General features: G+C 43.2%; 1 protein-coding gene across 1 annotated transcript in view; it reads right to left on the bottom strand.

The window, feature by feature from the left end:
* The window catches only part of TTC28 (tetratricopeptide repeat domain 28), a 690,486-nt gene that overhangs the window by 100,086 nt on the left and 572,883 nt on the right, over positions 1-17,517 (bottom strand). The window contains exons 7-8 of the mRNA XM_012644090.1: positions 3,138-4,479; positions 1,387-1,910 (exon numbers count right to left, since the gene is read on the bottom strand). Of these exons, the coding sequence (XP_012499544.1) occupies positions 1,387-1,910; positions 3,138-4,479 (1,866 nt within the window). The remainder of the gene's footprint in view (positions 1-1,386; positions 1,911-3,137; positions 4,480-17,517) is intronic.

Below are 17,517 nucleotides of genomic sequence, written 5' to 3'. Positions count from 1 at the left end.
ACGTTCCCATTTAACACACTGAGGCAGAGCCCCGCCTGGACAGAGTGGGAGCCAAACAAGGTCTAGGAAGCTGCTTCCAGCCTCTCAGTAACCTCTCAGCCTGCAAGCCAGCACAATCTCTGGGCCGCGCAAAGGAGGGCAGCAGACCATCATCCCCTTGCCCATTCCCCACTTTGCTTCCTGCTTCCCTCTCTCCAGGCTTCCCCGCTGGGGCTCAGGAGAGCAGGGGATACAACTGCCCAACCCAGCCTTGCTCTTGTGAGGTTAGAAACAACTCCGGACAGGGTGTATTTCCTGGGTCAGAAAACCCAGGCTGAGCCTTACTCCTTAACTAACTAACCACCCAGTCAGGATCGAATCACCGTACTTCTCTGAGCCTCCGATGACTTAGCTACAAAAATGATATAAATAAAAAGGTATACCTCTCAAAGTTATTATGAGAATTAAATCAGATTAAATAAACTGTACATGCAAAGCCCCTTGGAAACTATTAATATAAACCAGAATTTTTGCTTAAAATCAGCAACTCTTTCCTTTCCATGCTTTCAATGAGCTGAAAGCATCCTATCTGCCCCTTTTCCCTTATAGGGTGAGAGATCCAGTGTGTCTGTGTGAGGGGCAGGCCTTCTAGAGTGGAAAGCCCCACGTGGTGTAAAGAGGTGGAGGGTGAACACACTGCTGTGGGACTCGTGCTTTGGGAGGAAGGAAGAGTCCAAGGACCAGCCGTGCTCAGGAAGCTGCGTGGCACCTGATGGCCAGGTTCCAGTTTCCAGGCCTGCCTGGAACAAGACCCTACGGTGGCACCAGCCCAAGTGCTGCAGGTCATAAACACTGGGAAGGAAGCCTGGTTTACTGCAGCGTGACCTTCAGACTGATGCTTCTGGATGGGACTTCAGCTGCCATGTCAGAACTGACTTCTATATGGTTTTGGTAGTTTAGATATTTTCTAGAGGGACAACAGAACTTGGAGCAGATGGGCATTTTCTTCAGATGCAGACTCTTAGAATTTTAGAGGAGGAAATCTTACGTGATTCATCTTCTGTAAGAATATATTGTTCACCCCATATAGGCATTTGAAACCAAGGAGGGTATTAGCTCCTTGGGCAGCTGATGAGCAGTAGATGTTGTCACTGGGAAGAGTAAGACAATCTGGGTCCAGAGAGAACAGGGTAAGGTATTCAGGACAAGGAAACACCTTAGTACTACCAAGGGACACCTGGTGAGGGACACTGTGGTTCTGGAGTTGAACTGACAATGTGGCCTGAGACTCTCACTCCATGCAGAGGTGGCCACTAACACCATGCATGCTTCCTTCTGAGTCTCGCGTTCTGACTCTGTACTTGAGCTCAAGTACATCAAGACACCACAATGGGCCTTTTCACCTACCTTCCTGTAGGTACATGACTGCCTGGGAATAGTTCTGCAAGGCATGATGTGTCCTTCCAAGGCTACTATATGACACCGTCTTGGCCACCAAGTCGTTCATCTGTGCAGCAATGCTCAAGTGCTGTTCTTGATAGACCACAGCCCTCTCGAAGGTGCCTAGGGATTCATAAGTCAGGCCCAGGTTCCCATAGGCTCGGCCCTGGCATGTGGGGTTGTTGGTTTCCTCTGCTATCTGTAGATCAAGCTGGTGGTACTGCAGGGCTGTGTCATACTCCCCCATCTGCTGGTAAACGCCCCCCAGGCCACAGGCCGCGTCACTCTCCAGGGCTCGGTCCTTCATCTCTCTAGCAATGTTCAGCTGGCGTTCGAGGCAGGAAATGGCTTGTTCGTAATTCCCTAATTGGCTGTGCAGACTTCCCAGCTCTCCATAAGCCTGGGCTTTATTGAAGGCCTCCCCGAGCTCATGGGCAACCACGAGCCTCTTTTCAAAGCACACAAGGGCTTGCTGCAAGCTCCCCATTGCCCTGTGGGGATGTAGACACAAAAGCAATGATATTATTTTGTGCAGGTGCAGACATGCTAAAGCCCCTGAGAAAATGAAAAGCATTTGTCACTGTCACTTACTATAGAAGCTCTTAACTCCTCTTCTAGCTAAAATCTATCATGTGCCCTTAGAGTGAGATGCAGAGGAATTTCATAATCTGGAAAGCAATTCAAAAGTCATCCCTTAGTGACCTTCCCAAGAGCTCAAGATTCGATGGGATATACACCCCAGAGGAAACATAAAATATATTAATAGGCACAATGATAGCAAGTGAACTGTTTGGTTCTTTGGGCCTCCCAATTTCCACTACCGCTTAGACTATGTTTTTGAAATCACTTTACAGTGGCTATAAATCTTTCACCCTGAGCTTCTCAGAGCATTCTGTGGGTGAAGATTTAGTTTGACCCTTGCCCTTCCTCCACTCCAGGAGCCTTAATCCCCTGCCTATCTGGTGGGGGCCATATATTCTGCAAACACAGACACCTTCTTGGGTTCCCCATATCCAGGAGAAAAGCATCAGCTTGGCCAAGTGTGTCTTTTTGTGCTGCTAAGAGATGACATGGTAAGAGTGGGAGGAACATGGATTCTGGCAGCAGACCAAACCAGTTGTGTGGGGCACAGGAATTCCTTTCCCTGAGCCTCAGTTTCTGGTGATAATAAATCCCACATCCCACAGTAGATACAAAATTGCTATTACTATTCAGTAAGATACCTACGCAAGGTGCCTAGCACGATGCATAATACCTAGTACATGTTTATTCACTCCCCCTATTATCAGGTGGCTTTTCCTAAAAGCAACACAATGAGGTCCAAGTAATTGGTGTGTACAGATGTATTAATAAACACGTTCATATAATGGGGGAGGCTTTCAGAAAAGATCAGTTAAAGTGATTCATTCACCTTTCCTATCCTATTATCTCTTTTATCCTGCTCATTATAATGCTGTCAAACAGGCACTGCATTTAGAGTCAGAGAGCCCTAGGTGTGACTCTCAACTGTCCCTTTTAAGCTGTGTGATCTTAGGCATTAACCCAACCTCTCTGGGCTTTAGTTTCTTCTTCCCTAACATAAGGGTAATAATATCACCTGCTTAATTCAAAGAACGGTTAGAATGAATAAACTGCCGTGCAGACATGAAGTTGCCATTATTGTCACAACTGCCCTTTTTGCAGAACCATCGAAAACATTTGTCCTCTGTCATTTTTACCTGTGTCCATTTCCTAGACCCCGGTAAGCCTTGGCTTGGTCTTGCATGCGATTTAGACTCTGGGCAACAGATAAATACTGTTCATAGTATTTGATAGCTTCCTCATAGTCACCCAGGGCTTCGTAGCAATCCCCCAGGTTGCCATAGGCCCGGCCCCTGTCAAGCACAGACTCGTTTCCACTTAGCTGCTGCAGCATGGCCAGCTGCTGCTCGAAGTAGCCAATGGCTTCTTCCATCACATTCATGTTCATCTTTGTGATGCCCATGTTGCCATAGACCTGGGCCTCTAGACTCGGATCCTTCAGCTTCTGCCCTAGATCCAGCTGCTCTTCATAACACTTGAATGCCATTGTGTATTTCCCAAGGGCCATGTAGACAGCAGCCAGGTGCCCATGAGCTCTGCACTCCCCCGGCAAGTCACTCAGCTCCTGATATACCTCCAGTTCCTGCGTGTGATAACCCAGGGCCTTGTCGTACTTCTGGATCATTCGGTATGCAGTGCCCAGGGCTGCATATGCACTGGCCTCCAGTCTTCTATCCTTTACCTGATGAGCTAAGCCCAGCTGCTGCTCATAGAACTTTATTGCACCATTTATATCTTTTTTACAGATGAATATATCGCCCAGGTTCCCTAGGGCTCGAAATTTAGCCTGGGAATTATTCAGGGACTGGGCTAGGGACAGTAGGTACTTTTGACACTCTTCGGCTTTACTAAAATTCAACAGAGCCTTGAATGCTAGGCCCAAGTTGCAGTAAGCTTTTGCTTGGCTCAATTTGTCATGAAGGTCTTTGGCCAGTGCCAGATCCTGCTCGTAGTACTTTACCGCCTCCTGGTAATTTCCAAGGCAGTAATGGGCATAGCCAAGATTGTGGCAGACCTTCCCTTCTCCTTCCATGTCTTGAAGGTCAGGAGCAAGCCGGAGGTACTGTTCATAGTAGGGGGCAGCCTGGACATACTCTGCCCGAGAGCAGTGGAAGTTGCCCAGGTTGCTGAGGGCCCGAGCTTCGCTCTGGATGTCTCGCAGCTCCCGGGCGATGTTCAAGTGGTTCTGATAGTGTTGCAGGGCCCGGTCATGGGCACCTAGGGCTTGGTAGGCCACAGCAAGGTTCCCATGTGTAGAGGCCTGTGAGGCACGGTCGTTCACTTCCATGGAGATCTGCAGCTCCTGCCGGTGGTACTTGACTGCCTGGTCGTACATGCCCAGAGCGTTGTAGGCATTGCCCATATTCCCATAGGCACGACCCTGGGCAGCATAATCGCTCAGCTCCTGGGCGATGCACAGGTGGGTCTTGTGGAGCTTCAGTGCAGTGTCATAATCGCCTTTCATCTGGTGTATAATTCCTGAGAATGAAAGAACAGAAGAAGATTGGAATAACTGATTAGCAACTTTGAAAAAAATGTAATTTGCAACTCAATTTATAGTAAAGTGCAATCCAGATGAATTAAAGAATTTAAAATAACAGAAGGTAGGATTAAATATTTATCATCTCTCCAGAGGGAGGATAGCTTTCTAAGCTTTGAAGCAAAAGAAAAAAACATTGACAGATTTGATTATAAAAATGAGAAATTTTGTACTACAAATACAGATCTAAAATTAAAAGGCAAACACAACACTGGAAAATATATGAAACATATGAAAAAGTTCAATAGCTATTGTGTGTAAAGATTTCACTGGATTTAAAAAAAAAAAAAATCAAGATCCCAATTTACTAAAATAGGCAAAGACCTTTAAGTGCCAGCAAACAACTCACATGCAAAGAAACACAAAGAGTAACCACAGGGGAAAATGCTAATTTTCTTTAATAATCAATGAAATGCAAAATAAAACCCTGAAGTACCATTTTACGTCTACCAAATTAGCAAAAAAAAAACTTAAACATGACCCCTATACTGATGAGGTTGCACTGAAATTGGTAAACACATCAACAGCTGGGACATAAACAGGAACAACCTTTGTATAAGCATCATGGCAAGACCCACAAACACGATCCTATTCTGACCCAGCAATCTTACTCAAAGGAAAGTGTCCCAAAGAAATCCTTCAACAAACATGAAAGCTTGCATAACAATATGTATGACAATCTTTGCTGCAGCATTATGGACTAGTGGAAAATCAGAAACATCTTAATGCCGACCACCGGGAGACTGTGTAAGTACATTTTGGTATATCAACTCAATTGAGGATTATGTAGTCATTAAAAAGATAATTATGAAGTCTATGCAGAAAATTGGGAAAAAATATTCTTATAATCATGTCAACTGAAAAAAGCAGGAAACAATGCTACATGCTCCCTGTGACAACTAGAAAATAAATATGTGCATACAGACAAGGCCTTGAGGGGATTATGCAAGACTAAAAATAGTTGCCTTGTTAGGTGATGGGATTTTAGTGATTTTTGTTCTAAAATTTCTTGTAATTCTGCTATATTGCTTTTACAATCAACAGTAATAATGCTTCGAACAACTCTCATCAACTATGCTGTAGCTGCTAAACTAAGCTGTTGTTTTAACAAGCAATTCAAAATGAGATGTATATTCAACCAGGAAAGGAAAATCTCTTCCAATAATGTCCTGGAAGAACTTAATATCCATATGGGGGAAAAAAAGAAGCCGATAAAATAAGTATGCATCAAAATAGAAGAGGAATAAAATAATAGAGGTGTGAAAAAAAATGAGATGTATAAACATAACTATAAAGTTGCTCCAAATGAAAGATATAATGGTAACTTATGAAGTGGCTTTAAGGAGAGCCCGGTTCATCCCACTTGGGGCTGGAGTGGGGGCCAGCAATAGAAAAGGTGGAGAAAACCAAGTATGCAAGCAATTTTCTCTTTGCCCTTGATCTTGAACATACTTTTCTATGCATCAATATGTGAGTTTTGCAGAGGTGACTAAAATCTGCAGAAGCACAAAAACTCAAAAACACCAAGATGGGAACTGGTTAAAATGTTTGAACTGAAAATAGAGGCACTGAAAAAGGAAGCTGTCAAAACCCAGCCTCCACAATTTGCTTACCTCTATGACATCCTTCATTCATTCATTCACTCACCCAGGAAACAACTGAATATTTATTGTACATTAGAACTCATGGTGGGCAATAGGGGTAGAGAGAGAAATGAAGACAGGAGTCTCTGACCTCAGAAAGCATACAAGGTCGAAAGGGAGACAGTCAAGCAACGAATAGGCAGTACACATGATCAATGCTGAAGTCGGAGTGGGGTGGGGGGAGGTGCAGGGTGAGCCTGCCGGCCACTGTGCTGGTCCTGACTCCCTCCCCTGCCTGCTGTGGAGATCTGCCCTGCCACAGCAGCCATGCCTAGACCTGGGACCCAGCCATCTCTCTGAATCGTTTAGCCTTTCTGAGCTCTATGTAGGTTCATCTATAAAATGAAGAAAATAATAGTCACGATACCAACCTTACAGGGTAATAGTGAGGATCAAATGAAATAATATATGGGCAAGTACATTGTAAACTGCAGAGTGAAATTCAATTAGTTACTGAAATCATTAATGTGCTTCCAGGAAAGGGAATTCTTAAGGTGGCAGAGGTTAAATAAACTATGATAATTCTTCTGAATATTTTTTAATGAGAAAAATATCTTATAATTTAAAAATAACTAAATAAATCCTTTAGGATTTAAAACTAAATAAATACAATGGAATAAACATGGTGACATTCCAAATGGTGAAGTAGAAGTTTATATATTGACATGGGAAGAAATTTGTAATATACTAAGGGGACATATGGGCACAAAATAATACATTTTATAAGAACTTTAATAGCATGTGTATATATATACACGTTACATTTAAATATACACCTATAGCAAAAAGGTTATTTAAATGTTAACAGTAATAATCTTTGGGTGGTAGAATTGCAGGGTTTTTTTTTTTGTCTGTATTTTAAATATTTTTTCTATGATGAACACAATCTGTGGTTTTAAAAAAGTATTTTTGGACTGTTCCAATAAGACAAGTAACATTCCTGGGTATTGGGGTTCGGTCACTCTCCTGGGTTGGCAATCACTAGCATCCTAGCTAAAAGGATCACAGCTTTTCAGAACCTGTTTCAAGGTTAGAAAATCTAAGCTTTTCAAGAGGAAATAATACCTTAGCACCACCTAGAATCCTTTTAATGATGAAAAATTATCAATGACAGAAACATTTCAGTTCTAAAGACCTGAATTTAACATGTATTCCTAAACCAGTTTTAGCTAAAGAGCAACTTTTACATTTCAAATTTCCAGGTATCTTTAGAAGAAATTAATCACTTACTCCCTCTTTCCTCAGCTTCATCATTTCTAAAGTGGGGGGCAAAATATCTGCCCAGCCATGAGTCCACAGCTATGAACAGAGCCAGAGCTGGGGAGGCCGGCAGAAGTGCGTGCATCTCCCTCGGAGCACATTCTCCCACAATGATGCCTTTGCAATGATTCCCTCCCACCACAGCTTCTGGATTTTACTGCAATAATTTTTTAAGCCAATGTCATCACTTGGTTACTAAAACGATAACAGGAAGCAAGCAGTGAGAGACCTTCAGAGGAGGCAATCAGAGTAAGCTTGGATTTCATGTATGGTCCATAGCCACCAAAGGCGGATCTCCTTGCTAGCCCCCACCCTCCTACAGGGTGGGACTGTACCCCAGTCTATAGGAACCTGGCTAGCATCAGGAAGGTACAGTATAAGAGAAAAGGCACAGGACTCTAAGTCAGAAGTCCTGTTTTACAAGCCTGGCTCCCACCTCATTCAGCTGAGTGTCTTTGAGATAGTCACTTAATGTTTCTGAGCCTTTGTTTCCTTGGTTTTTTTTAAACTGAAAATATTTTGGCATTTTTTGTTTTGTCTTACTAATAAGGTCAAGTTATAATCATCTCAAAGAAATAGTATAAGAAACATAATCGTATGTATCAATATGATTTTAAACTGTAACATGGTATCTAAACATGGTATGACCAGTATTTAGAGTGTGAGAAAGTAAAGGAATTCTATTTCTCTTATTCTCATGGCCTTCAAAGTCTGGGCTAGTTAATAGGAAGCAGTTGGGATGATAATGGCTACCCAGGGTTCAATGATTTGTGAAAGAAACTGCCTGCTGGTTATGGCAAAATGATCTGATCTCCAGCCAGCTTCTCCAAGCACTCTCCTGTTCTCCTCCCTGCCTCCTCATCTTACATTTCCAAGGGCCTATAAAGAATCAGAGGAAGATTCTCAAAACAAAGACTTCCACACACAGACGAGGGTAAGAGGAGATGGATGCGGCCGAGCTGGGAATTTTTCATCTTCCCTGTGTCTCTGCTGTCCCAGCCGCTGCCAGCCTGGGGAATTCTGAACGGAACATTACACACTCTTGGCAGCCTTTCTCTTTGTTGAGGCAACATAAAAGCAGCCCCGAGAGCTGCCAGCAGAGTGAATGCACATGCTGAGGAGATAATCTGCAGATCCTCCTTCCCCTTCGAGACCACAGCTTGATTTTCCAGGGCCGTCATTCAGATGAAGACTTACAGAGGGCCTGTCAGCAGGGGCGTGCTAGGTGACAACGTGCTGTAGGGAGGGGAATTAAATGAAGATTAGTGGGGCAGAAGATTCTCACAAAGCGGAGTTCTCACAAGGGCGTGTGGAGGAAGGACACATGGTTATGAATTTATACATCGCCACAGCGGGCCTCCACCTATGGGTCAGGAATGGTCACTGCCATGGGAATAATTGTACGTATTTCAAAGGGCCAATGAGATCATGCTTAGCAGCAGCTAGCATTAGTGCCTGGGACAGAGTAAGTGCTCAATACATTTTGCTTTTATTATTAGCCATAAGCAGCAAACACCTGGGGAGATGTGAACAGAAAACTATAAAAACTAGAACGTTTAGCCTCTTAGCAGTGAATTCTGGCTGCCTTTTCTCATGTGAATTCTCTGAAAGTAAGGCCTCAGTGTACTTCCACAAGCAATGGAAGCGTTCTTCTCATTTACTGAAAATACTGTTATGATTATTAATAGAGCACAACCCAAATGGGGCTTCAAGAGCTGATCTATTTTTTCCCTCTGCTTTCAAAGAGATTGAGTTCTGCTCCATCCTAGCCAAATCACCAGATATTCTCAGAGGAAACACAGGATTTAGGAACTAGAAAAGGCCCTCTCACATCTCAAAGACATGGTATGAGAAACTTAATAGTATTTCTCAATATGCTTTGTAAACTATAACATGGTATCTAAGCACGGTATGACCAGTATTTAGAGAGTGTGACCAAGGCCTAGCAAGAGGAAGTGAGTTAGTGGCAGAGCTGAGGCGAGGACTCACAGACGTGTGCACCCTTAGTGGTATCCGTCCATCTGCTTTCAGGATACGCTGGAGATGTGAAGTAACTGTTATTAGTCTTTCTAGGTGTGACATGGGACAGTAGCTATGCTTTGTAAAGTTCTCATCAGCTAGAAAAGCATATGGAAGCATTTACAGATGACACAACACAGTGTCTATGATTTATTTTAAAAATACTCCAGTCGGGGGTGTGTGTGTGTGTGTGTGTGTGTGTGTGCACGCACGCACATGTGTGTTTATGAAAATAGATGAAACAAGACTAGCGTAATTTTGATAACTAGGTTATAAGTAGGCGGGAGTTCGTTAATACTATTCTCTCTCCCTGTGTGCATTTGTAAAAATTTCCATAATAGAAAGTTAAATAAAAAAGATATGCAGAGAAGTTTTCACTGCAATTCTTCTGTAGCCCTTTTGCATCAGGAAACTCTTCCTTGTAGCTAAGCCTTGATGTGGATATTTAAGTCCCATTTTCTGTCTCTGGGACCTGAGTAGGGAAAGAAATCAGATGGTCACCAGGCTCTGCAGCTACACCAGCCTCCAGATCCTTCTAGAGGCTGGGAGGAAGTGTGTAGACTGAAAACAACACAGTACTTTGTCCCATTGTTTTGATTTGTACCTTTCTTTTCAAATAATCTTAAAGAATAGGGTGGTATTTTGTCTATCACAGAGGCAGGGTGGGAAGGGATGATAAAAACACCTGAGAAAGCCTGCTTCACAGGAAGAGCGCTGCACGTTCCCAACTGCTCCCCCGATCCTCCTCCGCTGGTGCCCCAGGTTCTCCAGAAAACCCATTATTCTGACCCTGACATCTTTAGAGTCCCTGAAGCCTCTCCCTCTCAAGTTTTCACATTTGATTATTCTACATTGTATTTAAAATATCTCAAATCTGGGGGTGACAAGGAGGGGACAGACCTGGTTAGTAAACAGATGGCTGGAATGGAAGGCATGAGGGCAAAGTGCTGTGTAAGAAGTGCAACCAATTAGACATCTTATCTAATACATTTACAGGTGACTATGTACCTGGAGACAAATCTCCATTATCTTTGCCAGTGGAGGACAGCAAAGGTACAGATATTTTTTAATGCAGGTAATTCCAAAATGATGTGTCATTTGACTTCAGCTGTAAGTGTCTTTCTGATAAGTAAGCTTTTCTTGAGAAACTCTCTGTGTCTGGCTTTCTACTCCATGATCTCATTAATGCCTCAAAACAATCCTGCCAGGTTGATATTGTGGTCTCAGAGACCCAGAAGGTTCAAGAGCTCACTAGGCCCACACGGCTCTAAGTGGCAGGGTTGGTACTGGAACCCAGGTCTTTCTGTCTCAGGAGTCCATGTTCCTTCACCCACTCCCCTCGGCTGGAATGCCTTCTTGTGAAAGGGAGACACGACTCTGTGCCCACTTCTTCTTTATTAATGTTAGTATACTGCTGTGGCAAACCAAGCTATTGGCAGCTATATGTGAACAGATGGATGGCCTGGCTAAATTTATGTCTAGAGATCTTAGAAATATACATTAGAGACTAGCAAATCCTAAGGGACTCAGGAATGCAGCAGGAGGAAGCAGATGGAATCCGTGTGGGCGTCACCCCTGGAGAACTCTTAGGCCATCACACATCTATTCTGCCATCCTTTAACTTAATTACATCTGTCTACTTTTCCTACTAAACCCACCAGGCTCTGCCTGTTCCTCCAAAGGATAAGTGAAGTTATGAGCCTGTTATCTTCTTTTGCTTCAACAGCAGTTTAGGATGTCTTCGGTGACATTGACAGTTCAGTGGCGCTTCTGTCCCAGATCCCAATTGCCCTTCCCTTCTGTCTCAGCTTTGCTGTAACAAAGTCGAGGAAATCCCTGTATGCCGCCCCTCCCTTCCACAGGCACGCTCCATTGGGAACTACCTATCTTTTCAAACAAACTTGGAGGAGATAACATGTAGTCATTTTGTAGAGACTACATTTTATAGTCTAAATGTATTATTTACTTATAATACATTTATTTCTCCAAATGTAGAGAAACAGGTCCTAATTGCTTAACCCTGCCCCTCCAGGTCCATTCTTCTGTAGTCCCCTCCTGCCGCCAGCCCAAAGGCTTGGAATGAATGAGCAGTGGAAAGAGGGAAGCCTGGAGCCCACAGGAGCCCACAAATATTCCACTGCCTGCATACATATCCCCACTTCCTACTTCCCTGGGATAAAGAGCACGACTGCAGGTAAGTAGCTCAGAAATTCCCTGGGCCCGTGCAGCTGTAAATCCTGAGGCAGTGGGAAGATTAATTGTGCCATGAAGCAAAGGAAGTAATAATTAAACCTATTAAAAAGGAGGTGGCTGGCGAGGGGTGCTCTGGTGATGGATGATAAGGTAGGAAGTGCTGGGCACAGTCATCCCTAACGGCTCTGGCCGGGCCACCGTGAGGGACTTGGTGGGAAGCCCAGAGCAGAGTGAAAAATATGTTGGGCCTGCCTGGCCAAGACCCACCATTAGTCACTGCTTGGAAAAGGCAAAGTGTGCCTGGTTTTCATTCGGGATCACAATAAGAGGTGGGAGGCAGCCTCATAAGTTAGCAATGCAGAGAATGTTACAAGGAGTTAGTTTCAATAGGAAACAAACATTTCTTTTGTTTCAAGAATCACTGAAATGCTAAGATAGCTGCTTCTGCTCCTCCCTTGAGCCAAGCCCCTGAAACCTGGACGAGTCCCACCTCCTGGAGCACCTTCTGAGGGTCCCTCTGGCCTACAAAGCGTATACCAATTAAAGTGGCATCTATGGGCTTTCTCGATCCAGCTCCAACCCAGCCATCCCTGCCCAATGCTCCCTATGCTATGCCAGCCACAAAGCAGCCCCACATACCCTTCCACTCAATCCTGCCCTACGTTTTCTGCCTGTGAGTGACTTTCTTATCCTATTCACTGGGCTTGGATTTCCTTCCTTCCTAGTTTGTAGTAGACTTTACTAATGTTCCCTACTATCTGGTTCTCATCGATGTCCAGATATGGATTTCCTGACTCATGAGAAGTAAGGCATAGCCAGGTGATTTGCTTTGCCCAGTGCAATGTGAGTAGAAGTGACGGGTTACTTCCAGACAGAAGCGTGTAACAGCTGAAGTGCAGTATTCCGTGTACCCCCCACCCCACCCCCTCATCAACCGCGGAAGCTATGTGATGGAGCAGCTATGGGAAGACAGAGCCAGGGCGGGCCTGGATTAGGGAGCTGGCCCTGAGGGTTGCATGAACCCGTGGAAGGCTTTGTATGAATATAATACTTCATTGTTTTAGGCCACTAAGATTTGCAGGCTGTTACCATGCTAGAACCTGGCACCATCCAATATCAACCCTTTAAGCCCTTGTCACAGCCTGCAATTTCAAACAGTACCCCAACAAAGTCTGTGTGACAGGAGAGATACCTATTAACAGAGGTTTCCTGAGGTGCTATTGGGCCTCTGGATTGGTCTAAATTCTAGCCCTGGATCTAGTGAGACCACTAAAATCTATAAACTTCAACCAAATTACTTTGGACTCACAGAGAATAGGTTTTGGTGAATTAAGGGTTATCATTATGCCCTCGGATTAGTTTTTTTTTTTTTTTTTTGAGACAGAGTCTCACTCTGTTGCCCAGGCTAGAGTGCCGTGACATCAGCCTAGCTCACAGCAACCTCAAACTCCTGGGCTCAAGCCATCCTCCTGCCTCAGCCTCCCGAGTAGCTGGGATTACAGGCGTGAGCCACCACACCCGGCTAATTTTTTTGTTTCTATTTTTAGTTGCCTGGCTAATTTTTTTCTATTTTTAGTAGAGATGGGGTCTCGCTCTTGCTCAGGCTAGTCTCGAACTCCTGAGCTTGAGCGATCCACCCACCTCAGCCTCCCAGAGTGCTAGGATTATAGGCATGAGCTACTGCACCCGGCAGTTGATTTGTTTTTGATTAAAGTTTGCTATTAGAAAAAGCACACTGATTATTATAATCTGCTACGAAAATTTTACTGATATCATATATTTTTATCACCACAATCCTTTATATAAAAAACCTCTTGAGAAATTTCTTTTAGAATTCAGCTTCCCTTCCCCCAAGAAATGCTGTGTTCCAATCTTCTAGGTAGTGCAAATCATGTACAGTCAGGCTCCACACAACCATGTTTTGGTCAACAACAGCCCACATATACACTGGTGGTCTCATATGATTATAATACTGTATTTTTACTCTACCTTTTCTCTGTTTAGATACATAAATACTTACCATTGTGTTACAACTACCTACAGTGTTCAGTACAGTAACATGCTGTACAGGTTTGTAGGTTAGGAGCAATAGGCTCTACCATATGGCCTAGGTGTATAGTAGGCTATATCATCAAGGTTTGTGAAAGTACACTCTATGCTGTTTTGCACAATGAGAAATCATCTCATGATGCATTTCTCAGAATATATCCCCATCGTTAAATGATGCATGACTGTATTTCTCTCTTTGCTTCAGCCACCAGGAAGCTCTAACTCAACATGAAACTCTGCTATAATAACTATGTTAGTCCTCCTATGTGCTCCATGTTTGGGTTCTTTTCCCTGATCTTGATTTTCTATTTCTATTGTATCATCATTTGATATTATAAGCTAAATAAAATCCTTTGTGGAATGAAACAAGTTATAAACAAGCAAGCAGTCAAAAACTCTTTTTATAGCTGTTGCATGCTCAGTTGACTTTGCCTTGGTAATCTGCCTACCCCCTTAGCCTGCCATTTCTCAACCTTGCAGCCTAAGCACTGCAATTTGTTTCCTGGGCCCTATTCTACCAGCTTTAATAATCCAGTAGTGCTATTTAATAGTTACTTGGAGACAGTGCTTTATGATAGAAAAGCTCTGTGACCAGAATCAGAAGGTCTCTATTCCTGGCTCCATCACTTCACTTTCACGTGCTCTTAAGAAAGTTACTACTTCTCCTGGCCTCAGGTCTTCATCTATCTCAGAAGGCTAATAGGAAAATCAAATGAAACAGTGAATGCCATGGCATGATGCTCCATTTTCTAGGGTATTGGTATTATTCCAAACAGCTTCAATTACCATAGTCCTTAATATTATCGACACAATAAAAAATCTGCCACTCCTTCTAGCATTATTTTGCTGGAGTATAATTCACTGTAAGTCTTAGATGCCATGATGTTTCCTAAGTATCAAAGGGAACTTGAGATCAGGGCATCTCATCTAAGGCGAGTGCAAAATTAAGGACTCTGAGAGTATTACAGCCAACCTCTGCATGTTATGTGAGACTGGAACCTATTTCCTTAAGTGTATTAGTGTGTGCATGTAGAAGAGGAGGTCACCCTACAGGACATTTGGAAATGTGCTGGGGGTGAGAGGTGGAATTTTTGATTGTCAAAATATCTGGGTAATAGGCCAGGCATGGTGGCTCATGCCTAAAATCCCAGCACTTTGGGAGGCCAAGGTGGCAGGATCACTTGAGGCCAGGAGTTTGAGACCAGCCTGGGCAACACAGTGAGACTCAGTCTCCACAAAAAAAATTTTTTAAATTAGTCGGGCATGGTGGTACATGCCTGTAGTCCCAGCTACTCAGGAGGCTGAGGTGGGAGGATTGCTTGAGCCTGGGAGTTCAATGCCTCAGTAACCTATGATCACACCACTGCACTCCAGCCTGGGTGATACAGCGAGACTCTGTCTCAAAAAAAAAAAAAAAAATTTGGGAAACCACACTGGCAGGCTGTGGGTGGGGCCAGGGATAGTAAACAGCCTGCACAATGTGGGAAAGTCCTACATGATGAAGAACCATCATACCCCAAATGCCAACAGCACCAAGTTGAGAAACACTGGATGCTTTGATGTAATTTTATACTCTGGCGCTACTATTTAATAATCTGAAAACACAATTTCTACACTGTCATCCAGTTGAAGTTGTTAAAACAAATCATCAAAGCTAATTAATTGGAAAGTCTTTTGGCTGGTATCCAATAACTTAAGCAAAAGACTGAGAAACTAGAAATCTTACTTTTATTTTATTTTATTTTTTAAGACAGAGTCTGGCTCTGTTGCCCGGGCTAGAGTGCCCATGGCATCAGCCTAGCTCACAGCAACCTCAGACTCCTGGGCTCAAGGGATCCTTCTGCTTCAGCCTCCCGAGTAGCTGGGATTACAGGCATGCGCCACCATGCCCAGCTAATTTTTATATATATATATATATATATATATATATATATATATATATGTATATATATATATATATATATATATACACACATACATATTTTTAGTTGTCCAGATCATTTCTTTCTATTTTTTAGTAGAGACAGGGTCTCGCTCTTGCTCAGGCTGGTCTCGAACTCCTGAGCTTGAGCGATCCACCCACCTCAGCCTCCCAGAGTGCTAGGATTACAGGCGTGAGCCACCGCACCCGGCCTTGGAAACCTTACTTTTATCTGGCTTACTGACTGATCCTCTTCACCAGTTTCTTATCATGAAGAAGATAAATTAAAAGATACCTATCTATGGGCTTCCTCCCAATTTCATGATGAATATTAATGAGATTAAGGGGAAACCCTTCTTAATAAAAACTTGTAGTAGCAATAATAATAATGTCAATAATACACAAAATTCTTCTTTGGTGATCTCATTCAATAACGTGACACCAAGAACCAAGGATGCGACTCCCAGATAGGCACCGTTAGCTAAGAGCTCTCCCTTAAGCATTAGTCTCATCAATCTAACTGCCTACTGGATAAGTCTACCGGGATATACCTCAGTAACCTGAAATTCAATATTTTCAAAACTGTTGTATTGTTGAGCTGAATTCAATCTAACATTTTATGGTACTTGTCAGTTTTCCAAGCCCTCAGACTTTCATTATCTTATTTGATCCTAGAACAAAAACAGGGTTGCCAAGCCTGCTTTTGAAGACACTCACAGAAGCCACATGGTCACTACATTGCAGAGCTAGGACCCAAACTTAGGCCCACCACCTCCCAGCCCAGAGCTTTTTTCCCTGGCTTAATTTGCCCCCCTGAGAATCTGAGGCAGCAAGTGCAGCAGAATTCAGCTGTGTGACCTGAGGACAAAGCCCACTCCCACAGCAGCATGCTTCCTTCAGCCTAGAGAGGATGAAAGGTGGCATGGTCTGCCCAGACCAAGAGGGAGCCCTGGAAATGGACAGGAAAAAAGTGGAGAAGCAGAAGAGCTGGTCAAAAGAACAGCCCTTCAAAATGATTTTACCTTGCAAATTCAATTGCAAAGACAGATGGATTTTCTAGCAAGGCCAGAGAGCAAATTATGAAATCTGCTTTCCCAAGGCAATCAGGTCTGAAAAGCTTCCTTTTAAAAAATTCACATTGGATTGAAAATTCAAACTCTATGATTGTGTGAAGTGTTCTAAGCAGATTTAAGCATAATGCTATCAAAACAAATGATTCATATATTCTGCTCATTTTTCTGTTAGTACATGGGCTTTCGGTTAAGACAATTTCAAAAACATGGAAAAGGGCAAAATGGGATTAAAATTGTGACTCCATTTACTGTTTTCAGTTTTTCTTCCCTTTCGGTTTAATTGAGAGGGATTTACTTAGGAAATTGGAGGCTCCTGAGGCTGGCTCACTCGTGCACATCACAGAGATGCTATTAAATATGCTTTCCTAGAAAGCTCTTGTGATCCACTTTAAATCTGAAATCCCATTTACCTCCTCTATTCAAGCTGTAGACTCACAGGATCAGAGTAACCTGTAGAAATCACTTGAACTTGGGTTTCCTAAAATATTTGTTGGCTCATGACAGACCTCAACCCTCCTACAACACATCAGGAAGGGTGCGTTCCTTTGCCTGTCTGTCTATCCTGCCAGACCTGTCCATCTACATTCCTTTCTCCAGCCAACTTCTTCCATGAACATATAAATAAAGAAGCCTCCCAATCTTCCTTCCTCTGATCACATACAGCAGCCAGCAGGGAACCCTAATGCAGAATACCACTAGTCTCCAGACCCAGAGCAGACAATTTTAATGTTTCTGGGCTTTCTTTTTGTTTTTTTACTGTGCATATATTGAGATTGTATAACAGATTCAAAATTGAACATAACAGTCTCAAAATTTTTT

Source organism: Propithecus coquereli, unplaced genomic scaffold, assembly GCF_000956105.1.
Source record: "Propithecus coquereli isolate 6110/MARCELLA unplaced genomic scaffold, Pcoq_1.0 Scaffold206, whole genome shotgun sequence".
Classification (NCBI taxonomy): Eukaryota; Metazoa; Chordata; class Mammalia; order Primates; family Indriidae; genus Propithecus; species Propithecus coquereli.
This window is presented reverse-complemented; position numbering and strand designations above follow the sequence as displayed.